General features: G+C 40.7%; 1 protein-coding gene across 1 annotated transcript in view; it reads right to left on the reverse strand.

The window, feature by feature from the left end:
• The window catches only part of CACNA1C (calcium voltage-gated channel subunit alpha1 C), a 465,827-nt gene that overhangs the window by 136,076 nt on the left and 304,289 nt on the right, over positions 1-25,462 (reverse strand). Inside the window, exons 6-8 of the mRNA XM_058853070.1 lie at positions 23,887-24,048; positions 22,012-22,208; positions 2,527-2,630 (exon numbers count right to left, since the gene is read on the reverse strand). Of these exons, the coding sequence (XP_058709053.1) occupies positions 2,527-2,630; positions 22,012-22,208; positions 23,887-24,048 (463 nt within the window). The remainder of the gene's footprint in view (positions 1-2,526; positions 2,631-22,011; positions 22,209-23,886; positions 24,049-25,462) is intronic.

Genomic DNA, 25,462 nt, shown 5'->3' on the forward strand with positions numbered 1-25,462 from the left:
GGCTGAATCTGCAAAGTGAAGACACTTTGTAAGTCAGCAGAATTTAGAACTGCTTTAGAAAGTTAATTGTTTAAGAACTGCTTATTTAGACCAAAGAAAATTTGGAACATTTCTCCCATAATTTCTGTGTTTTTTCATGGATGCAAATTCTTAAGTTTCTTTTTACTTTTCTCCAGTTGGGGACATTTTTGCAGAAACAGTGCAGCTGTCATAACACAGTGAAGACAGCCAGGAAGAGTGACTCACAGCTTAAACAAGGTGAACTTCATCTTTAATTTCAGTTCCCTCTACAGAGCGTTTCCATCTCCTACCACTAACTCTGGTGGTCTAGCTGCAGTATGGCAGGAGGTGGAAGATTTAGGCCCCAAAACACTTTCTTGAGTTGAAAATGAAGGAGAGAGGGAATTCAATTGTTAATTACGCACTGGTACAAATCCAAGTGCAGGCAAATTGAACCAGCAGTGCTTCAATACTGTGCACTCCTCATGGCTGGGCTCACAGGCACTTTTTATCCAGATACCATATAATCTTTAACAACATTTCTATATGGTCCTTGGGCACATCTCTGACAGAACAAATCCCTTTCCCTGCTGGCTGATCATCATCCCCAACTAGTGCTGACACCCTTACCTGCTGGGCAGAGCCTCCACCTGCAGGAACGAGGAGTGTGTGTCTCAAACCTGTACCAGAGCATCACTCTCCAGATATGCAAACTCAGACTATTGCCCAACACTTCATTACTGGGGATTTTCTCCATGCTTCCATTACTGCATGGAAACCCTTCCCCTTGCAGCAGCTGCCACAGTGGCTTGTCTCCTTCAATGGAGTCATGAAGATAGAAATAATACCTCCTGCAGACCATTTATTACCTGTCTCTTTGCCAGATGGCCAAAAGTGGATCTTTTTCCCTGGTCCCACGGCTTCCCTTCCTATCTTGTTGGCCCAAGTACTGAGGACATCATTTCTACGAGGCATGGAGTCCCCTTTCCTGCTCAGAGATCATTTTCCCTCTCTTTTGACCAAAAGACAAAGGAATTCAGGGCTGCCTACTCGGACAACAGGTCCAGGCCCCAATCAAACTCATTTAGAGCTCATCAAGGGAGGCAGGATGGTAGAAACAAAACGAGGATGCATAAAGTCCTCATACCATATTTATCCGTGTACACAGAACGGCTGTAGCCCCCAGTCATGCCCAATTTTGGAATTAGAAGCCTAATTCTAGAGGATTTTTTTTTTAAACCTTGCAAGGAATGTTTGCTGGCTTGATTCCTTTAATTATGTGGCTCCCCAGGGGCAGTGAAGTTTTTAACTGCTGGGGACAATATCCATTGTTTTTAATCAAAGCTACTAAAATGATGCTTTGCAGCGAGGGTTATAATGCAGAACCAAAATACAGCTAAATGTCTGGATGTTTAAACGCTAAAAGGACTTCTTCTGCCTCTGTGTTCACCCTTGGAAAAGGTCAGAGGGAAATGATCTTTTCTCCCTGCATCATGCCAGATTTGTACAGTAGAGAGGATGGGCTTGCTGAAGAAGAAACATGCCCAGGACTCTCTCCAGGGAAAACAGTCTCCTGGTAGGCTGTGCTTTAGAAATACTAAACAATGTGAAAATTTCTCCTGTGAGAAGACATAATTTGGCAGGAATCTCATCCTACAGATGAGATGGGATTTGTCTCATGCTCTCATTCCTCCTTCAGTCCTACTGACTCTTCCAGAAATTTTACTATAATCCCCTTCTATGGTGCAGGGACTGGTTTGCCCACAGGAGAGCACAGTGCTGTCCTCTTCCCACAGGGCACAGCTAGAGGAATGTGTTACAGACAAAAATAATTGTCTTACAGTCCTTTGATTTAGTCCAAAGGCTCCTTCTGTGGTACTGGGAATGCTGTATTTTGCTATTGGCACAGCAAAAGCCTAGGCCTTCTCTTAAGGCTCTTGAGATCAACCCACCACTGACTGTTGTTTTGGTAACCAGAGAGTAGGAATAGAAATACAAATTTTTTAAAAATAAACAATAATAAAACATTTTCCTGGTACTGCTTACCCGCTAAGTACACCGAGAACCAAGTTAAGTACAAAAAATGACCCTATGATGATTAGTGTAACAAAATAGATCCAGGGCCAGTCCCTTCCTATGGCATCATTGACCTGGAAGAGTGGAATGATAATTAGTGAGACAAGCTCAGATTCTGAGCACTGCAAGGCTCCAGCCAAAGAGATCCCAAGTCACCAGCAGTAATATTCTTCAATAGCCAGTTTTCTGGAAATTTATGACAGGTTGACATAAATAATTTTGAAGGCCCTGAGGTTGAATTTCTCTGTCAGGAAATAACACCGCTTGTGTTACCTGCATTGTTATTTGCAATATTTGAACATTTTGTCAAAGCATTTCAGAGCTGTTGTGAGGCTTCCTTGGATTCAGATTTTCAATCCCTCTGAAAGTATCCTGGTGACAGGGAAGAACCCTTATTATGGAGTCTTGCCCTGTAGCATTGGAAAAAGGACACCAAAACTGTCAGCTTACCCGCTCAACACACCAAGAACCAGATTTAGAACGAAAAAGGATCCAAAGATGACCAGACTGACAAAATACACCCATGGTAACTCATAGCCCATAGCGTCCTGCATCTGGAAAGATGAAGGAAAGTTAGAAGACAGAGAGGGAAAGCAGAAATGATTAGGCAAAGGAACAGATGGAAAGGTTTGTAAACAGAGCCTGTGGTTGGTTTACACATAATCATACCAAGTGTTTCTGTGTGACCACTCCTCTCATTGTTTTTTCATCTATTTCCTCCCAGTCAGCGACTGACACAGCCTAAGATATAATGATGTGCCCTCCTGGCACTTCCTTGGATGCTCAAAACTGAGGACTTGCTTTCTGGAACTTACTTTCAACATCACAAAGGGTGTTGTAAGTCACCCCATGAATTCTAAACTCGCCTGCTCACACATATGACCCTCTGCTGCCAGGGCAGATATCGCTGGTTTCTGGTAGGCATTGCCACAGTGTCAGACCACATTTACTTCCCAGGTCCCACAGGCACTTCAGAGAGGACTTTTTGTGCTCCAGGACTCTTCACAGCTTACCACAGTGAGGGGCTGCCCTCACTTTGTTCTTTTGAGGAAGGTCTTTTCCAGGCCCACCATGATCTGACCTGGTCAAGTGTTTTCTAAAGGTTCCTCACAAACTTCCCTCTCTCGTCTTGAAGGATGATTCACTCACCAAAACAAAATTCCTACACAACGGAATACTAAGAGAATCTGAGACTGTAAACAGAATGACATGGATTTCACACTACTACAAGCATCTGCATATGAAGCAGGAAGACTTATCTTAGCACCAGAATCTGAATTAAATGAGGTCCAGTTCTGGCCCATAAGATGATCTTGTATATATTCTAAAAGCATCTAGTACATAAACTCTATTTCATCTGGAAGGCTCTTTCAAAGTTCAACATTTTGGAAAGTTGCTGGATACCTTAATAAAATCTCACTTTCATAATGGTATCAAAAGTATCAGAGTCCCTTCTTTACTCTTCCTAAACATTTATCTTTGGATCCAGATTTAGCATCATTAATGAAACAGATGGTGGTTAACATTTTCAGGACCACTAAATTGATTTGTGGACATAAATTGCAAGTACCAAAAGGTATAAAGGAGTCTACATTCCTTTGTATTCCACTCTTCTGAAAATTTTTTCTTCTCTTTCCAGGAAGATCCTCTTTCCTTTGCAACTTACACATTTGTTGGAATCACAGAAGAAATATCCTTCCATACACAGACAATGAGACACACTTCAGGGGAGGTACCTTCACTCAAGATTCACAACAAGTCAGAAAAGGAATTTCAGACCTTCAGTAAAGGCAAGGCAGGAGAGTAACACTAATATAATCAGTTCTTTGTGGATGGAAGTCCATTATCCATTTTTCTTCCAAAGTAGAGTCACTAAAGTTCTTGTCTGGCAATGGTCCACAGTCAATGGACCGATCCAGAACTCCATCTCAGGGCTCCTTCAGCTGTGACTGAACTGAGGTAGACTCATTAAAAAATAAGCTCAAAATCTGCCTCTGTGAAAACAGATCATCAGCTCCTTCCCCACAGGACAAATGGTGGTGGGCAGAAGAGTACCTGTGCTGCTAACATTCCCTAAGCATAATAAAGTTCTTCCCTTTTTTATAGTATAGCAGAATTTTTCAGTTAGTTTATAAATCATTCTAATTATTCTTTATGCTTGCAAGACACATTTCATCCCATGTGACCCAAAAGTAACACCCCTGGTGTCTACTGCACATCAGGGCTTTAATGAGAACAAAGCATCATCGTGTATAAAGATGGAAGCAAAAATTCACCTGAGATCCCAGCTGGAAAACCAGGAAGGCAAAATGTAAATGCTCAAGTAGGAATTAAGTAAAGAAATGAGATTTAACATCCTCTCTCTCCTACAAAGAACACCAATAGCTATATAAAGCAACCTGCACAAACAATGAGTATTGGTGACTTTGAAAAACTACCATAAGAATTTACCACTGTGGGCACAGTGATGAATTGACATCCCTCTAATTATGATAGATGGTGATAAAAAAGCTTCAGCTGCATGGTAGTTATCTATCATGAGTTTGGGATATTTCTTTTGTCAGCTGGAAAAGTAGAACTTCTCAAAGCTGTGGTACCAGAGAATCCTTAGGAGCAAATGCCAGGTACAGAGGTCAAGTGCATGTCAGGAGAAGGACAAACATTCCCTGGCATGAAGAAATTTCCAGATGGCAAAAAGCATCCAGCCTGTCCTGGTAAAGTGTATAACTAGAATATAGTGTACTCTGATATTCCCAATGCCTGCACAATTGCATAACAATTGTAGCAGCTAGCATCAGCACAAATTAATCCTGTAAAACAGAGCTGTATTCTGGTACAGCAGAGCATTTGGGGACTTCTCAGACTGAAAATTTCAGAGTTCAGCCTTTCATTTCCTTTTTATTGCACAGTTATATACATAACAGAGAAGCTGAGGGGCAGAGACAGCAAGAACTTCTCAAGCAGAGAGAAACTGTCATTATTTGGCAGATGGCTGAGTCTGTCTTTGTTGCTGGACTTCCCTGTGTTTGGTGCTCTCATATCTTTTTTTTCTTTAGTAGCAGGTGAGATTATTCCTGTGGGACTGACCTACAGGTGACAGGAATGTATGTTTTATGATCATATAATGTTAAGTGTTTGTTAAATTATGTTAGGACCTTCCTGCAATAAGGAAACAGCTCACTGTGAGCTTACTGCTTTCTCCTGAGAAACAACTGCAGGAGAAATGCAGATAAATAGGTTGTTTGGTGAAAGCTGGGGGGAAAAGAACAGGAATAGACTTACTCAAAACAGCAAGGCCAGGAATGTTGCCATTTGCACCCTCCTGAGTGCAGAAAATGAAGTCTGCAAAATGTATTTTGTACTGTTGCTCCCAGTGAGCAGGAACTGGCTTGGTTACTTCTCTGGGATGAACTCCTGGTACACAGCTCAGTTTTCTGTGCCTGAGTGCAACACTTCTCCCTGAGTGCTCACTGGAATCCCAGCAGAAAAGGTAGATCATCTTCTAAATTCACAGTTCTGAGCAAAAACTATCATATCAACCAGTGCAGGTCCGAATTATAACTTTCAGTCCAGGTGATTGCAACCTGATGCCAACTTAAGCATGTATGGAACAGTTGTGACGTCAGCTGGAAGCTCAGGATCAGTGGGAATGTGCAGATTGTCATTTATGGAAATAATTCTGCTTTCTGAGTCAAACTTCCTGACCTTTCACTGCTCACATCTCAACACTTAGCTGTCACTACTCTCAACAGTGAGGAAGCTGGCACATTTCAGAGCATTCATGCATCATCTCTCAGAGATCTTGGAGATAAGGATTCCTTCTCATTATTATTTCCTACATACCCTCTCTGGCACTGTGGGGACATCATTTGGCTCATTATGCTTCAGCTTTCCACTCTGCAAAGTGGGATACTACCTGGCCTCACCGGGTGCTGTCAAAGAAACCACTCAGTTCCATGACAAAAAGAGGTTATTTCAGCATATATGAGGTCTGTTGGAAGAGCTCTATCTTTGCCAAGCACCCTTAATTGCTATCATGCCTACAGCATTTCAGCAAAGGCTTTTCTCTCAATGGCACAGGTAATCACACCTAGAAATAACACCAGGGTTTTTAATTCTGTATTCTGCTGATCTCAGTTGCTATCAGCATTTCAGCAGGGGCCAAGGAATAAAAGCCTTTCTTGCTAGACCTTTGTGCCTTTGTTTTCTGGTTCTCCAGAAGACACAGGTGAAGTCACATTGGCGAGGCCACAGGTGACATTCATGTGTTGGTTGTTTTGCCATTTCTTTTCTTTCCCAGGGATAATCTGGCACATTTGCAAGTGTCTCACTCCTTACACAGGCACCACAGCTCAGAGACAATGTTGGAGTCATATAAACTATTACCACAGTGGTTGAGCATCACCAAGCACAGGCTCTCAGTCACTAAATGGGAGGGGCAGGCACAATTCACTGAATTCTGCTGACTTTTCAATGCACACACTCACACCCTGACACTTTGTGGTGAGTGTCTTTCAAAAAGAGGGTGGCAGGAAATGTTTAATCCATCAGAAAAGGGCAGCTGGAAATCAGTCACTGGAAAGCAGCAAGCTGAATAAAAAAAAAGAATTTTTTTATTTGAAATTTCTTGCTCAGTGCATAGTGCTGGAGAGATGCAGCTTAATGGAAAGTAAGTTAGGGCACCTGGGCTAGGCTTCTGTTCCTTGAATAAATTGTTAATTGATTTCTAATGATTATAGAATGTCGTGATAACATTTTTTTAAATGCTAGTACTACAAGTATTCCATAATGAAGTGTATTATTCTATAAGGAAGTGTATAACCTTTCTCAGAGTAATGTTCATTGAGAGGAACAACATATTTAATAAAAGGAAAGGGCAGCAAATTTGGAAATTTTGCATAGAAATGGTATTTTCTGTAACTTATCTGTGGAATTTACTGCCTCAGAGAACAACTTAGCCAAAACTAATAGTTATGGCCAGTAGGAAGATCTCTAGCTGAAACCAAGTCTTTCTTGTGACAACCTAAAATTGGAAAGTATTGGGAGCAGGAGACAACAGAAATAAGAAATAACCCTTAACTGTCATTAAATATATCCTCCAACTTGAAGCCTTTATTTTGAAAACCATCTTTTTCAGGAACAGTACTTAACCATCTTCCTAACTTTAGGGATGTGTAGAAGACAGCTCAGATCAAAGATCTCATGGTAGGTTACTGGCAGACAGATCTCAGGGGATACATAAAGGGCTATGCAGGTATTGATGAGAAATTGGGATATTCATCACTGATCAAAGAGGTTTCACTTAAAACATACATTTTCTTTTTTTACCTCCTCTTTCCTTCTCTTCCCATGAATATTTGGGTGAATATATTTCATTCATATACAACCTCACGGAGCTAAAACATTAAACTCTGCTTTGGTTTTGTTTTTATTTTAATAGGATGCTGCACTCTTTTGCACTGTGAGGGAAAAATGTTCTCTGCTATACTTTTTAGTCAGAACTTGGGTACAACTCCAATTATAATTATAAAGGATGGAGTTTTACTCTTCACAGCTATAATTAAGTTGACAATATTAAAGAAAAAAATATCCATCTCTTAGTCAGGAGGTAAACCCTACATCTCAGATGGGTTATGTGACCTAGGAAGTAGAGTACTCCTACCCTTACACTATTTTCTTTGGCTTCCATTGTATATTCATGCTGCCTTCATGGTCATTAAAGCTTTTCTTTGTTTCTGAAACTTCACTACCTTTGAAATTTGCACTCAGTACAGTCAGGGAACAAAGAAGATGTCATAAATCCATGTGATCCTTCAGAAGTAATTAAGGTAGGGTGAATTTCCTATGAAGTGTCTGTATGTATCTGTCCATTGAAGAAACAAAACTCTGAAAGATCTACCTTTCCTCATGCTAGATACATTGCATTAGCAGAAACAGATGAAGAACAAAATATTCATCCCAAATGACAAAAATGATATTGTTGGCAGCTCCTAAGAACATCCAACTAACAACTGTAACTGGTGACAGCAGGATTTTTGAGGCTGTTCTGCCAAAGGAAAAAAAAAATGGTATTTTGCTCAACAAAACAATATCTTCTGGTTAGCTTCCCAACTGCAGGCCAGCTTTGGGCTTAAGAACCCTTGGCTCTGCAGTACTTTGAGTCTTTACCTTGAAAGCTGTTGGTAGTTATCAGAGGATGTGTGATGAGAAGTTTTGACTCCTGTCATGAATCCTGCACATTTTGTTTTTATCTGATCTCTAAACTGTACTCTGCTTATGTTGTACTGGGGCTTTCTTATGTAATGCTTGTGATAATTATATTAACCATGCAATTTTAAATGTATTGTAAACCATGCTGCTTTTAACAAGGAAATTGTTTTTTATTATTCACAGTTTCTAACTTTACAAAACTGTAAATGCTTAAAAGAAGCCCCAGAAAGATATCAATGAGGTGACACAGAATTAAAGGTTGAGTCAGAAAAATTAGTTGAGCACTAAAATTGACTTTCTTTCTATGATAGGCTCAATAAACACTTTTTCCAACCTGTGGGGCAAACTGTGAGGTTGTTTCTTTAGCACTGAGATCCTTTGTCTCCTGAATCTGCTGGTTTGTTTTTGGAGCCTGAGTGGTTTGAGGTTGCTGTGTCAGTAAAGTGTCAGTAAAGACATGAAAAAAAGCATATTTTTGCTTGATAGATTCCTGGTTGCTCTCCACATACACTTCAAAAAAGTCTGTATTCACAACCTATATTCATCTGACTTCACCACTCAGAACAGGAGCAAGGAAAGGATCCTATTTCCTATTACCCAGCACATATCCCAAAATGTGGGTTTAGTGCATTATTACACTAAGGATGCAGATTCCACCTTGCAGATCCTCCATTATTTAAAATCTAATTAATTGCCTTTGCTTGGTTGGTTTTTAATCCAGCAATCATGTACGTGCATAATTTAAGGCACATAAATGAATAATTCCACCGAGGCCAATGGTCAATATTACTGTTACCAGTGGAAATGAGCTGATCTGCATAAATGCTTTGCTTGAATAGGCTGGGCCACAGGACTGGGAGGACTGTATAATTAGGAGTTTATCTTCAAAAATGCCTCAGGAAAAAAGTTGAAGCCTAATGTACATAGTTAATAAAAAATGACAATAAACATTTAAGCATTTCCATCTATAAATTCTAGTGCATCATGGAAAGTATTATCACCTTGTTGACCTGGAATAGTCTTTCAGATGTTCTGAGTCTTTAGGACAGGTGGAAAGGAGTGGGAATTTAAGGTCTCAGAGCTGACTCAAGAGAGAGGAATGGGGGTAAAAAAATGACAAAAAGTCCAAACTTTGTAATAAACAAAAACGTAAAAACTAAAATAAACTGGACTTACTTTTATTGACTTAGGAGCAATGGTTTAAAACATAGGCAAAGGCCTCCAGATGTCTTTGCTCTTAGTCTGGGTAGAATTTCTCGCTAAACATAAACACCCTGATAATCTTAGAGGGATTCTAAGCCAGAGCCACTCCTTCAAACTGCTCCTAAATTGTTCACATTTTGTAGCTGGTGCTATTGGATGGATGCAAAGGAGGCACCAGTGAATTCAACCCAGCTTCAGTCTGAGCAGGTGACAGTCAAAGGAACAAGCAGCCCTTCATCAGCTGGTCCTGCTTTGACAATCACTTTTGTTTTAATTTGAAGCACTGAAGGAAAAAGGAAAATTTAAGTTGTTTTCTCCAAGCTCTTATTTTTAAGGCTCTACTTAAAAATATGGAATAATTTTTAAATTATAGAATTATATTAATATATATAATTAATATATATTAGTATACTAAATATTAGAATTATAGAATTTAAATTATAGAATTTAAAAAAACGATGGAATTTTACAAATTCTATGTATGCATTCTCTGGGTACATATAAACACCTATAATCTTTTTTCAATGTCTTCAGGAAAAAGGCAAGGCAGAGCTGGGTGAAGACAAGGGCAGAGGGATCATAAACCAGGGCAGAGGATGCTCCAGACTGGTTATTCTGCTCTAGAGTCACTGTAGGATAAAAATTAATAATGTAGGCAAGGCTCATCATATGTTGGCAGTTGGAAAAATAAGAGGATTCCTATGTGAAGCTTGGTTCCCCAATCGTTCTGTATACTCTGTAGTGATGGAAAGAGCAAATTAAAATTCCACTCTGAGGCAGAAACATTGGCAATTTGTACAGAACTCTCTCTGCAGGAGCTAAATGGAGCCATTAACTGAGAAAGGACTGCCTTGATGAGGACAACAGAAACATCAAGATTAATTTGCAACAGAGAACCCTTGAGAAAGAATCAAAGAAACTGAAGCAATGGAAGATGAATCCAGAGAAGAGAAGGGGAAGGTGACAGATCTGAGAACGTGGAATCTGCAGAGGTTTCTTCTTCACCTCTCCTAACAAAGATTGAAGATCTTCAAAGATGTTGAATCTGCTGTAAATGTCCTCACCCAAGTACACCTGCTCTGACCCAGGTGAAGCACAATTTGTGGTTTATGAATGGATTTTGGTACAGCTGTAGCTCATAGCTACATGCCTGATCTCCCTGACAAGAGGGAGCAGCCTCCAGAAGTGACCGAGCTCACCCACACAGCACCAGAAAAGCTGAGAGGTGATGGAGGGCTCCATCTCCAGAGCCATGAGAGAACAAAACCCTGCAGGAGATGCACCTTGGCTGGCTTGAGCTGCCTGGGGAGGCTGTGCAAAGGCTGCAGTCCTGCAGGAGGTTCCCACCAGCTTGCTGCTACCTGCTCAGGAGTGAGGTGGGAGCTGAGACCAGCCTCACAGCCAGGGCACTGCTTGTCAGCAAAGTGAAAACATGTAAAATAGCTCATATGAGCTTCTCTAAAGTTATACAGGAATGTCATTCTGCTGTCACATGGAGCAGGTCATATTTGCTTTAGTGGCATACAGTCTGAGGGAAGTGAATTGCTACCAGTAGAATTTGCCACACATTTTTTATAGCAGCACATTTTCATCACTCGTTAAATACAGGCCCCTTTTCAAGGACATGCACATTTTATCACCTGGGAAAGACTGTATAAAATCAGAGAAACATAGAAAAAGACCAAACTTTCAACTATCTAATCCCAGATGACTGATACTGACTGTGTGCTGTCACTGAGTCCTTCCGCTGTGTTTTTCAGCTCTCAGTACATAAGCACTGAACTCCACAACATTATTTCACTCGTTAGTAAAGTTCCACATTCATATTTCATCTGCTTTCAGCTTGGGTGCACATTGTTTTTTACAGTCTGATGTTCTTTACCAGACTGAGCCATTATGGAAAATACAAGGTCTCTGTCTGAGGGTAAGGAAGAGAATTACAGCTTGCATTCAAATACCAGCAGGTCAAAATGTTTGTGGCACACAATGGCTGAGCTGAGCTGTTTTCCTCTGCAAGAAAATGCTTCCTGATCCCACACTTCTCCAGCACAGCAGTTTGTTCTTGCTGGAGAGGTGAGGAATCACAGAACTATTAAGGCTGGAAAAGGCCTCTAAAGATCAAGTCTGACCACCAACCTGGAATCAACACCCTGCTCAGTGCTAGAGGGGAAACACTGAATGTGTTTGGCAGTGTCCTGCTTAAATCTGTGATTTCAAATGGCCTTCACACAAGTTTACTGTACAGCTTCAGCAGATGGCAAAGGCCAAACTCCACACTTTGCACAACAGAGGACAAAAACATTAGGCTCTCCCTTTGCTTAAAAAAATCCAGGCAGTGTTACTGGCTTTTGTTTTCACAAAGTTGCAGCTCTTATGAGCAATAAATTAAAAATAAAAATTCCATGTTTCAAAGGAACATGGATCATCATGGTAAATCAGCTATCTGAAGAGTGGATTTGCTGACAGAATCTCAGCATATTAAATTTTGTTAGTACAACTACCCCCTGGAAAATTCCTCTAGTCAGCTAGAGGAGGGGAAACAAAAATAATCAGGAAGCTACCTTACATCCCACCTGTAATTTTGTGCTTTCTTAAGTGACTTCTCTGTTTTTCTGTGAAAACTGGAGGGTGCAGCATGTTTGGCAATACAGGGATTCTGAACTCCCACTAAAAACACCACTTACACAGCAAAGAATTCCTTACATCAAAGAAAAATTCTAAGCTCCAATAAAACTCTTGCTTTGCCACCTCACTCACTTTCTCCAGGCTTAATATGTAAAAAGGGGGGAAAAAAAATTTAAATGTATCTCAATCCAGTTTAACATGGAACATGTTAACCAAAAGTGAAATATTGAAATTCAATTACTGCCAAGTGATAAAGCAACTCACATTCTAGGACATGCTGAAACTGCTGCACTTTGAGGATGTAAAAAATTCCCCCAAACCATTCCCTCAGAAGTTAGTGGCTTTTTTTTTTCGGTGGTGGCTCAGGTCACTCTGTCTGCTCTGAAGCTGTCTGGGTCATGCAGACCAGTGGGGACAGAACAGGCAGGGCTCTTAAAGACGTGAGGCTCAGACTGAGAAGGTCTGCAAGACTTTCCACAAGCACATCCTGCAGTCTGCCATGCCAAGCCCTCTCTCTTGATCCCTTCTGCCTGCTGCTACAGACGACTGCCAGATCATTTTCCCTCCCTCTCCTGTACTCAGCAGCTGACATCAGTGGTGGTATCACTGCTCAGTGCTCTGCTCTTGGTGGTTCCTGAGCAGTGGATCTGCTCACAGGAGGTTCATGGCACGGATCTGTGCTCTGCCAAAGCCAGGCACCTGTGGAGGGGCTCTCCTTTCCCTCACATGACTGATTACATGGTTGTTGAGTGAATTTGCAATTTGCAGAAATGCCATGGAGTGACCTCCAAAAATTGTTTGGACCCGTGTGACTTAATCATGATTTGAATTCAGAGCTCCAGAGGTAAAAGTCACAGAGCTTTATGTGAGTTGCCTTATTCCCACATAAGAGCATACAACTTTTTTTTAATTTCCCTTTGAAAGGAAAAGGTTGGGCTTTGTAAAAGTCATCCAAGACTCCAAAGGCTATTTAGCCCCAGTTCTTTCATTACAGCCACTGCAGCAGTTCCATCTCTTACTGCTACTCAGTTCTGTAAAAGCCCTTTAAAGTCTTTGGAAATTCACTCTAAAAGAATAAACTGCTCAATTCAAGCATAAAAATATCCTCTACCATGGTGGGTTTCTAAATCTAAAAATTTAATTTCATCTTAGAATTCTGGGCTATCCCTTCCCATGTCTTTTTATTTTATGTTTACATTTGCATGGCTGATTACCCAGAAAGGATTTTCTGCCTGTATTACTGTATTGCTGTATTCTAACTGCTTCTATTTATCTCAGTGTAGACTGAGCAAATTCTTCCACAACTACATCAGAACAGTACTGATTGCTGCATGCACAGGAATATACAAGCACACGCTATTCATTGATTTCCATAGTCAATTAAGTCCTTAAAAATAAAGATTATGAAAAACAGCACTGTAAGATGTAGATAATCACTACCTTCTTTAATAAGTGAAAGCAAGACTGTCAGTTATTTTTTTGCACTTGATCAGTATATCCCAGATTTGTCCATATCCACTTCACAGTCTAGGAATGCTAGGAAAATTCTACATTTTAGATAATTAATCCAGCTTCCAGTTGTGAAAAAACACCCAAAATTCTCAAATAAAACATACAATATCTAGAACTCCTAGCACAGAGATCATAAATACCATCTGATATAAATAATATTGCCTGATAGGCACTTGGAGGTGTTGTAAAAGCTCTAGAGGTTTGCTGCAGAAATTACTATCAAAGAACCTGAATGAGCTGCAGCTCCATTACTGACAGGCAAGACTGCCCCTTCTCCTTTTCTTGAGTCTTGCAAGCAGCACCACATCCTGACAGATTCCTTCCAGATATGCTTTAAAAGTCAATGGTGGTGAATATTCATAGAAAAATTTGGGTTTGAAAGGACACTTAAAGGCCATCTAGTCCAACCTCCTGCAATGAGAAGGGACAACTTCCATGACATCAGGTTCCTCTCAGCCCTGTCCAACCTGACATTTAATGTATTCAGGGATGGGGGATCCACCACCACTCTGAGCAACCTGTGCCAGAGTTTCTCCACCCTCAGTGTAAATATTTTCTTCTTTATTTCTGATCTTAAACATGTCTATTCCTTAAACCTGCCCATTTTCTGTTTTAATTGTCCTATCACTACATGCCCTTGGAAAGGGGGCCTCTCCAGCTCCCCTGCAAGCCCCCTTTAGCTGCTGGGATGTTTCCCTGGAGCTCTCCTTTTCTCCAGACTGAACAACCTCAGCTCTCTCAGCCCTTCACAGAATTACAGAATTTCCTCTCAGGAGAGCTCCTCCAGCCCTCTGATCATCTTCACGGCCCTCCTCACCCCAAGAGCTGCACGTCCTGCCTGTGTGGAGCCCCCAGGGCTGGATGCAGCACTCAGGTGGGGTCTCAGCAGAGCTGAGCAGAGGGACAGAATCCCCTCCTTCCTTACCCCAGTGCTTTGGATACAGCCCAGGACATGGCCAGCTCTCCAGACTGCCAGTGCACACTGCTGGGTAATGTCCAGCCTCTCATCCACCAAAACACACAACTCCTTCCCAGAAGACTGGCTGATTCCTCTGATTGACTTCTAAACCCTTCATTTTGCACTTCTGGCCTCTTTGTATCTTCTGGAAGATGTGCTCAATATTGTTTCTAGGTCTCCAGTTTGGGTGCAGTTCAGAGGATTGGAGTTACAAGTTACAGTTCTAGAGTGGGCCATGGGTGCAGACAAAATACACACTTGTGATGTCATGGCCACTCATCACACTGAGCCCTCAAATCCTGCCCAGGCAGAAATCCCTCTGAAACCAATGAATAATCCAATATTCATGGACCAATTATCTTTGCAGCTAGGAAGGACTTAATATTCACAGTAAGACTGGTGAAGATTCAGTTGTCTTAAAAGCAAGATTTTGAAATATGTTAAAATCAAAATAAACAATAATTTAATAAACAGTTCTAGACACATTTGTGTCAGCTTGGGCATATTTCCTTGTCTCTTTCTTTCTCAGGATCTAGGTAATGAACCAGTCTGTGATTTGTGAATTTGTCTAATAGTTATGGGTCCACAGCTAACAAACCTGATGATGTTTTTTTCAGAAGGCATCAGTCATAATTCTTTAAAATAAAACTGGTGGTAGGGCTCAAGCAGTGCACCCACAAACAGAGGCACTCAAAATCCTACATCATGTAGAAATGTCCCAGTAGTTTAGCTCTTAATTTTTTAGCTCTGGGACAAAAGATTAAAGACAAAAAAGGTCTCTGTGGTGATTAGACAGCAGCAATTAGGATACAGTCTAAAGAAGAACAAAAGAAGAAAGAAAAGTGAAAGGGCAACAGAAAGACAGGGCTATTAAAAAGGTCCTTCCCACACAGGAGCACTGGGCAGAGGGTCTCTATTAACACCTCCCAAAACCAACCCAAAAAAGCTTATTTTTAATAGAGAGTTTATTTTTATACAGAAGAAGAGGGCTGAGAAGTCCAAAGTTGAGTACTGAAGGGCTGATAAAAAGACTTCATTTCACACAACAAGTGTATTGGACAAGTGTTCAGCAGCAGGTTTTCGTGGCAGGTGCCAAGGAGTAAGTCACTGCTGTTACTCACTTTCAAGTCAGTGGTACAGCAACCATTACAGTTGCATGTGCAGTTGTTATCGAGGGAAAGGAAAACAGATTGAGGTCAGCATTTATGCAAATTAAATGTAGAAACTTCTTTTTCAGTGCATTGATGCTGTGGCCCTTCAGTGCTCTGAACTATGGCCCCTCTCCCCTTCCCCACCACTGTCACAGCAGATGGAGATGAAATAACCTCTCCAGTCACAGCGGTGGGTTGCTCACATTTGCGTGCTTATTCTTTGTAAATTTTTCACATTCATGCAAACCCCTGCCAAAAAGATGATTAAAAAAAAACCTCAACCCCACAACAATAAAAGCCCAGCATTTTCTTGGAGGGGAGGAGGTGGATGGGGAATAAACACCATGGAAACATGTAGACAGATATATTCTTAGAATCAGATCATTCTCTTTTGTGGAAAGCCTTACTAATTCAAGCTTAAGTGCTGCAAGAATAAAGGGTTAGAAGGAAAAACACAGCTGGCGAAAATTGGGGGTTGCAGCTCTGCGTTTAATGTCTTCCACTTTGTGGCAATATCTCTGAATTTCTCACGTCTTCCTCATTGGCTGCAACAGGCTGGAGGAGGGGGGTGAGAAAAGCTCACAGAATCTGTCAATGCTGTCAGCAAAGTAAATTACATCTGTTGTTCAATTTGTTCCATTTTGATTTCATGATGGGAACTGTAAGGGTGACTGTAAGCCCGTGTTTCAAGCTGATTTAGCGACTCTTGAAAGTACGATCTCAAAAGCTGAGAGGTGGAGGGAAGTTCCAGGACAGCCTGTTTAACCCACTGCATCTATACTCATTTCTCTCTGCTGTCCCTGGGGATGTGATGCTCCTGAAGGTTTGCACTGACTCAGCCTCCCTGCACTGTGTCTCTCGCTGCACTGTTTTAGACTATGAACTCATTTTCTTGCTTAGGGGCTGGGGAAGACTCACAAGGATTTTTTTAGATCTGAGGGAGTCAACTTACTATGTGCCAGTTTGGACATCTCTTCCAGGGACAGGTTAGTGCCCTGGATGTCATCCAGGCTTGGCCTTAGTCCATCTATAATAACACCACACTCTTTAGTTTACACTCAGAGCCTTGAGGTAAGTTGTTCCTGGAGGCACTGCATGTTATTTTCAGACTCGACCAAGTATTCTGAAATGTTGTCCAAATGACATGGGGCAGAGCCAAGACTCCAAAACTGATGGCAGGCTCAGGGTTGCTCATTATTAATAATCTACAAGCAGATCAAGCAGAATTATTCAGTCCTAGAATTCAAGCTGTAAGAGGCAAGCAGAACAACTCAGGACCAGGTTCTCCACTACCCAGCAACGTGAACAGCCCAGTACAACAACATATGGTTGTGTTTGGCAATATTTCTGTGCTTTGCTGTCATTTATAGGCACGATTGCTTAGATGCAGGGCAGTGGAGAGACCAGGCATGTAAACCTGAGGCTGCAGTGGACAGATCTGCATACAGTGTCACAGGTCTCCAGCTGCAGAGAGCACATTTCACACAAAGATGAAAACCTTTCTAGAGACAGGGCACAGGCCAGATTGTATTTAACTCGGAAATGAAGCTCCCCCGAAGGACAGTAATAAACCGATTAAAAATAACTAAAAAGAAGATCCATTAGGGAAGGCTGAAAGAACTGAATCTCCTCAGATTAGAAAAAGATTAAGTGAAGACAAACAATGCCTACAAATATTTAAACACTACGTTATAAACTGCTCAGAGATTAATTTTCCTCCTTAGTCAACAAGAAAATACAAAATAATGGACTGCAGCACAGACTGATTACAAAATACCAAATGATTCAGTTTGCAACATTTGAATTTTCATCTGCTGCTGGAAGTTTCCAAGACAGATGGGTCTTCAGAAACGGGCCTTGGTGCCTGCACCAGGCGAGCTGCTAATGCTGGCTGACCACACATTAAGGAGAGTTTTGAGAATAACAACCTCAAACCCTTCTGTAATGCACAGGAAAAGTTATAATGTGATATATCACAAGAGGTGCTTGTCTACTCAGTGGTTCTGTGCACTGACTGCCCATGAGACAAAGCTGCCTGGCATGGGACAAAATCAACTTGCAAGACTGAGGCAGTACAGATGTGTTTCTGCAAACACTTAATGCTCCCTTCAACAAAGATCAATTCTTCAGTGAAGAGTCAACAAGGCTGTTTTGCACTGATTTTCATCCTGTCCAATATAGTTATTTCACATTAAAAATTTGGCTCTTTTTAAGTAATTATCCTACCTTCCATGATAGCAGGGTCAAACTATTTTCCCTACCGTTTTTCTTTTCCATTTCAAAAGAAACCAATCTACTCACAAATCTTATCTTCTAAGAAAGAGAGAGAGGAGATGGGAAAATGTATTGATCTTATTGATGCCAAGTCCTTCTAGGGAATTAAAGTTTATTGCTTTCCTGTCTCTATCTTTCTGTGAGGATGTGGATCACAGGCTGGGAAATAATACTCCATGAGAGAGGAGACAGGCTTCCCCACACAGGTGGAAAGCCTGCAGTGGGAAACATGAAGAAGGAAGCTGGAAACTAAAGTTAAATTTTGAACAGCTGTTAAGTGGATTAGGAATCATGGGCTTGTGGAAGGTCACACAGCTTTCTTTCAAACATGCAGCTTTAACCTTGCAAACTGTGGCACAGGACAGATGTTGGTTTCATCAATAAATAAAACTGTATTTTTCAGGGCAGCATGCTGAAATGTGCTAAGCTCCCTCTATTCTCATTGAGAGGAATGCAGAGATCTTTCAAAAGTTGGGTTGGTTTTATTTTTGGCTTTTTTTTTAGATAATAAGACATAATTGAGAAGCACTTACAGAAAAGTTCCAAGCAAGGGAATTGCTCCATCATCTCAACGTTTCCAGCCAATAATTCAGCCCAGAGATTTATCTGTTGTTCTGCTGAGTTTTAGGTCAGGCACACATTTTCAGATTTAAGAAGGGAGCAAAGAAAACTCTCTGCATCCACATGTACGTCCTTGGAAGACTAATCTCAACAGATACCAAGGCCATGATTAGGCATCTGTAAATCCTCATGTTGTACTATGACTGCATGTGAGAAATCTCAACAGCGTGATCAAGATTTTGCAAAATGCAAAGTGAGATCCTGACCTTTTGAAATTAATGAGAATTTTGCCATTGACCCCAGCAGGACCCCAGATTCAAACCTTGTTATCTATCCTGAATTGCAAAGGAACTAACAACTTGACAGTCTGCTTGATCTTTGGATGCTCAGCACTTTTAAATATTAGCCCATTAGCTCACATTTTTAAGTTTAATAAATGACCTCTGAAAATCATCAAATTTTTGTCTGCAAAACTGCCCGATTTGCAGCCAAAATTTTCTTACACTGTTTTTTAATCTGTACTTCCAGTGTAAAATGGACAACAAACTCTTTATTTCTGATTTAAATAACTATGCAGATGTACATCCTTATAAAGAAAAATTTAATCTTTGTGACCTCACTGTGGTTTCAGAGATGAGAAGAGAATAGCCTCCTATCTCTGCACCCTGTGGAGATGCAACTCCCAATGGGTTGTCTATGACAAGTCCTCTCTTCCTCAGCCAAAAAGGCAAAGACCAGGAAATAAAGTTATGTATGAGTCAGACTGCAGTAAGGAAACAGTGGCTCACAGTAAGTTGAAGATAGATATTTGTACTCTACCTCACTTACTAAAATTCTTCCTTCAGCAACTGAAATGTTGCATCTTTTCTATTCTTTACTCTCCACAGTACTCATCCTTTTGATCTGGCTAAATTAAGCTGGAATGCCCTTGCCATGGACTGTAAATCTGACTGTATGGTGGGAAATTACATGAAATGACAGTGTGAGCATTTAGAGACTGTTTCTATGTATAAATATGAAATCAAAAGTGTTTCTCCTAGGTGTGCCCTGCAGTAGGTGCCCAAGCAGCAGCTGCCCCCAGCATGGCACAGACCCCTCTGCAGAAGGAAACACCTCAGACACCTCCCTTACCACATGGCAAACACAGATCAGAGCTGGATCCTGTCTGCTTTGTCAGTATAGCACAGAGGAAAAAGTCATATTGGACAACAGTATTCTTAAGATTGTTTCCAACAGCTTAACCAAGAATGTCTGCCAGCTCAGGTGTTCAGGTGTTTACTCAAATTTTGTATTTTGTGGTCTTTAAACATAAGTGATACTTTTTTTCTTTGTGAAACAAATTTCCTTCTCCTTCTCAATTGCTGACATTTTTTTTCTGCAGTGCTAACTCTTATCTTTTGTAGTCTTGTCTAGGAATAACTGGGAACTGATGATAAATATTTCTCCTCTTCCCAAAGCAAGCATTCTAACAATGCCATAATCTAAAAGGCTCACTATATGCATGCCCCTAAAAATAATGACCATCAATCTGTATTAATTTAAGATCTAAGTTCAGCATTCTGTCTCTAAAGAAAAAAAAAAAGAATAGCTTAGGAAATCAGTGAAAAAAATAAAGCTGGCTGAATACCAAACAAAAGCTAACAACTAAAACCCAGTTTGCTGCAGGGACACCATAAAAATCAGACTGTCTGCCGCAGTCATGGTGGAAAATCTTTTGGAAGTGAGTGTATGCTTTTGGCTCCAGTTATTAGATAACTGATAATGAGTTAAACATGATTCATATCAAGCCATGAAAATTAGACAGGAGCCCTAAAGGGTGGGAACTGGAAGGGTCTCTCATAGCACATGTCTTTGGAGAAAATGATGATAACTTGTGGAGAAGTTTCACAATTCTCCATGGTATACAGGGCCAAAGCAATTCTCATTTCTTCTTCTGATATCATTTACTCTTTCCCTTTTCCCCTGTAAATAAATCCTCTCAATCACACACAGCATGGAGAAATGTGAGCTAAATGTGCTAAAAGGACAGGTATCTTTTATATAGCCATATATAAAACTGTCCATGGACTGTGGAGCACTTTTACCCAGTTTCTCTTCTGACTTTAACTTCTGCTCTTCATTATTTTATTTTATACCCTCTTTTCTAGTAATGGCAATTTTTTTTCCCTGGTACCCAGACTCACCTTGTAGTTTGATCTCTGCCCTTTATCTCAGACATTAAAAGGAAGCTGTAGTTACTCTTCTAATCTAAGTTTAAGAAGATAAAGAGATAACTTCTAGCTGTTCCACACAGAGACCATCCTTTGCAGATAAGCTAAATCTTCAAAGGGAAATCTTGCAAACTCTAAATCACTTGTGGGTAGCAGGCAGCTTCAGGCTCATGTTTAAGAGAGAAGGTTGTTGACCAACAGTGCAAGCTGCCTCAGTCCAGATTATCCTTTTGTGTGCTTTGAACCCTCTGGAGTCAAACTGCATCGTGAATTTTAACACATCCTACCATCTGGAGAACCAGGTTGCCATGACATGCCAGACTTACAGGTTGGTGAGAGTCTGGGTTAGTCTTGTACAGACAGGCCTGAGCTGTGTGTGAATGAAAGTCCCAGCTCATAACATACAGCTGCAAAAGCTGATGGCCAGAGCTGCATCCAGAAACACATTTATCTAGGATTTACCTCTGAAAGCTAAACCTGATATTAACTCCTATGGTATTATAGTATTGCAATGAATTTCCCAATACATTAGGAATTAAAAGGTAGAAACTAAAGCTGCTGAAATGGCCAGAATTAGGCTACAGGACAAGATGAGACTCCATTTATGCTAATAATATCCTATATTGGCTAATATAATATTTTTATATGGTCATATATATGTATATATCAGATCATCTTATATTGATAATATCATGTTTTGGCTAAACTTGTAGGCATGATTGATACCAGTATCAGAGCTAATAGCATTAGAATAAATTCTTCTATGACAAAAGTCATAATGAAGAGTACTGCTAGAATTTGTGAGGCCTGTCTTATAAAACCTACAAGCTGATCAGTGTAGTGTCTTTGTAACATGAATGCCACAGGTAGAGCACATGGCTGTCTGTCACAAATTCTTCTACATCAGTAATCTGGAGATGTATGAGATGTTTCACTCCTGCAGAGAGGGTCTTTCAATGACTTTCTGCTCAACCAAGAAACATTGCAAACCTTCAAATCAATAAGCCATCTGCCATCCTTCAAAATTAAAATATCAATGGAAAGTCAACATTTACATTTGATTTCATTGCACCACATAACCCCTCCATTATACCTGACAGAAAGCTGAGTTAATTCAAGCTCCATGCTAGCAACCATGCCTTCGCTCTAGAGAGCAAGCAAGAAAGCTAAAGCCCCCAAGTTTCAACAGAGCACGAGCAGGACCCTCAGCCCGTCCTTTTCGGATACGTACCCAGTACAGCACATCCGTCCAGCCCTCCATGGTGATGCACTGAAACACCGTGAGCATGGCAAAAGCAAAATTGTCAAAGTTGGTGATGCCGTGCTTAGGTCCCTCCCAGCCCGCCTTGCACTCGGTGCCGTTCTGACACTGCCGCCCGTGGGCAGACTGGGGGGCACACGGAGACGGGTCATCCTCCGCAGGTGTATCTTGAAGGAGAGAAGGGGGAGAAAAGAAAAAAACCAGCTGAAGGAAACCGTTTGACACACTGATAAGCAAGTGAAGGATATCAGCTTTCAGCAAATGTATTTTGCAGCGAGCTTGACAGATTTCTCAGGAATACACAGGCAACCGCTCGCTGTCGCGCTTCACTTTCTTTTCGCAAAAAATAATAGCCAAGCTGTCAAATTTTGTAGTCAAAACTGAGATGAACTTTTTTTTTCCCCCCAAGCACACCCTCCTGTGAGGGAGAACTCATGCCTTTCAGCATGACAGGGAACATTAGATGGAGCCCATCCCGTTTAATGAGGCTGAGTGTCATGGCCAGCGGTTTCCTACCGCGGTCACCTGGCGTAGGGGTTAATCCTGGAGGCTGGCACCGCTGAAGGAGGCTGAGCCCTGCAGCAGACAGGCTTCAGAGCTCTGCAGACAGGCTGGTGTGGCACTGGGCCACTGCTGAATTACAGCACAGGGCGCCTGAGCTCTGCTCTTTTGGCATTTAGATGATGTGTGGCATTTTATCCGTAGGCCAGTGGCACTCGAACTCTGAGATTGCTGCTTGATTATCCACCCCTTGTTCTGTACAGGTGTTTTCAAAGACCTGACAACCCCTACAACAAAGCAAACTAAATGCTTTGGTATATCAACAATGCTCCAGAAAACATTTTTATAAGCACTAAAACTTCTGCTATGTGATTTTATTTTTTTGGTAATATACAGATTTCAGATCTTAGTGCTACATTTCTAACAGATGCAGGTATGTATGTAAGTGTAGGAGAGCAGGAAATTATGTTTGTTTCTCATCTTATTATATGGTAAACAATGTAATTTTCCAAAATTATGATCGCATTCTGGTCACGAAAGAATGCCAGAAACAGTAATATCAGAATAAATGCTGTAATGTAAATACTTCCAGACAGAATGGAGAAAAATACACCCACTTTAAAGATGCAAACCAGAGTGACAGTTCATTATGGTTCTAGCATCATTCCCAGAAAATGAAATCTGCCAACATTAGAAAAGCAGAAAATGAAGAACTTCTGAGACAATTTTCTGCTGCACACTGTTTTCTTATGAGCTGAACTGGGTACTAGGCATTAATACCCTCTACCACATGAGAAATAGCTGCTGTTCAAGATCAATAAATCAAACAAAAAAGAACAGATGGTTAGATGAGTGACAGTGCAATTGAATTATTTTGAAATGTGACTATTTCTTTCTGCAAATAATTTGAAATAAATAAATTTCCTGATGGATTTGATGTAAAAAAGTTTCTCCCCATTAATGTAATTTTGTTTTCTTTCTGGTTGCACTTCGAAGCTGCAGCCTGTGACTAAAAACAAAGATATACTAAATATTATATATAGTATATATATAATATATACTGTGTATATTATATATGCCTTGAATTATATATTCTTTTACAATGATACTGGTTTAAATAAAAATGAATTTGTGCATGAGGTTAATAATGAAATATATGAGTTGTTCATTCCTGTAACACCATCTCCTGTGTAGCTCAGTCTGCAGTGGTGAAATTGTGAAACCCCTAAGATGTACAGAATAAATGAGCAACAACCACCCATCTCCTGTGCCAGAAATGCTGTATTACCTGTGAGAAAAACCTCCCTCTGAAAATCTTTGTGTGTTTGTGTGTGTTCCCCTTACCTATCAGTCCCCCTTGCACATGGTAGCAGGTCTTATGCATCTTCCCCATGAATAACTCCAGTCCAATGATGGCATAGATAATAATGACAAACAGCACCAGCAGGGCAATATGCAACAAAGGGACCATGGCCTTGATAATTGAATTTAAAACCACCTGGAGACCTGCAGAGAGAACAGAAGGAAGTGCTTGTCAGCAGGAGAACAAAATTCAGACAGGCTAAAAATTGTACAGTAGTGTTTCAGGTTTTTCTTTCTCCCCCTCACCTGAACTCATTATTTTGATGATGCAAAGATGTACATTTACAGATGATCTCCCTCCAGAAGATCCCAAACATTTCCAAAAATTTACCACTGCTTCCCAGATCACAGACCAAAGTGAAACAGGTATTACCTTACCTGTTACCCAAACACCCCCATCCTGAGGAGGGAATATAGATAGATATATATATATTTATATATCAGCTGGCTTGCTTGTTCTTGACAATCAGGCCTAAGGTGTTGCACACATGGTATTGAGGAGAATTAAAGCACAGGAAAAACAAAGAACAGCCAGGCCTGAAGAGGACAAGAACCATGATCCACATGAGAGGGCAAATGCTGGGGTGCAAAGAGCTGCACTCTGGAGCCTGGGGAGAGGTGGAAAACTGAAGTCATGCTCCTACTCTGGTGCTGGGTGCTTCCAGAAGTCAAGCCAGTTCCAGGCAGAGCCCAAGAACCACCAGACCAATATTGAGTGAGAGTTCCCAGCCTTCTTAAATCTTCCCATGCTCCACTTCCACCTCATCCAACTTCAGTCTCAGCAGAGGGGGAGACAGAATCAGAAGTGCTGGTTTTGTCCCAAGATTCATGGAACACCTTTTAACAGAAGTTGCCCAGAAATGGATATGAGCAAAATATTATTACATGATTATTAAGGTATGAGACTCTTGAAAGTCCTAATCATGAGCAAGCCAAACATTCCCAGATTGGCCCAGGGAAGGTGACTTGTAGCCAAGTTTTCTAAATCACTGAGCAGCTGTACCCTCAGATGCACTTGACTCAAGCTGCAGATTCATGTGCCTCCCTCTGTCTCCTTCCCTTCAATTTGTAAAACCAGAATAATAAAGCCAGCCTCATAAGGATTTGCATTTACAAAGATCTTAAAGTTATCACTTTGAGTAGGAATAATGGCAATCACTGTCACTGGCAAGTTATTAATGATGGAACTATTGAGAGGCTTCTAGAAATCTATAGTCTACAAATAGCCAGATCAGAACAATTACAAGCTCATGATTTTGCAATGACTGAGAGCCAGAAGTCATTAATGTCTCCTGTAAATGCTGTCATCTCCTCAGAGAAGTTGGTATTAGCTGTGATTTTTGAGAAATGTGATTCATGAGTTGTAAATGTCTGTTATACATCTGCCAAGAGAGCTTGTGATAACTAATAATTTTTAAAATCTATCATCTAAGATCTTAGACTTTTTTTTTTTTACTTTTTTTTTTAACTGATTTAAATACTTTCTAATGAGGATGACACATCTCTTGACAAGCACTTTCCCTTGTAGGCAATCCACTTGTCAGCTCTCAGCTAAGGC

This window comes from Poecile atricapillus, chromosome 18 (assembly GCF_030490865.1).
Source record: "Poecile atricapillus isolate bPoeAtr1 chromosome 18, bPoeAtr1.hap1, whole genome shotgun sequence".
Taxonomy (NCBI): Eukaryota; Metazoa; Chordata; class Aves; order Passeriformes; family Paridae; genus Poecile; species Poecile atricapillus.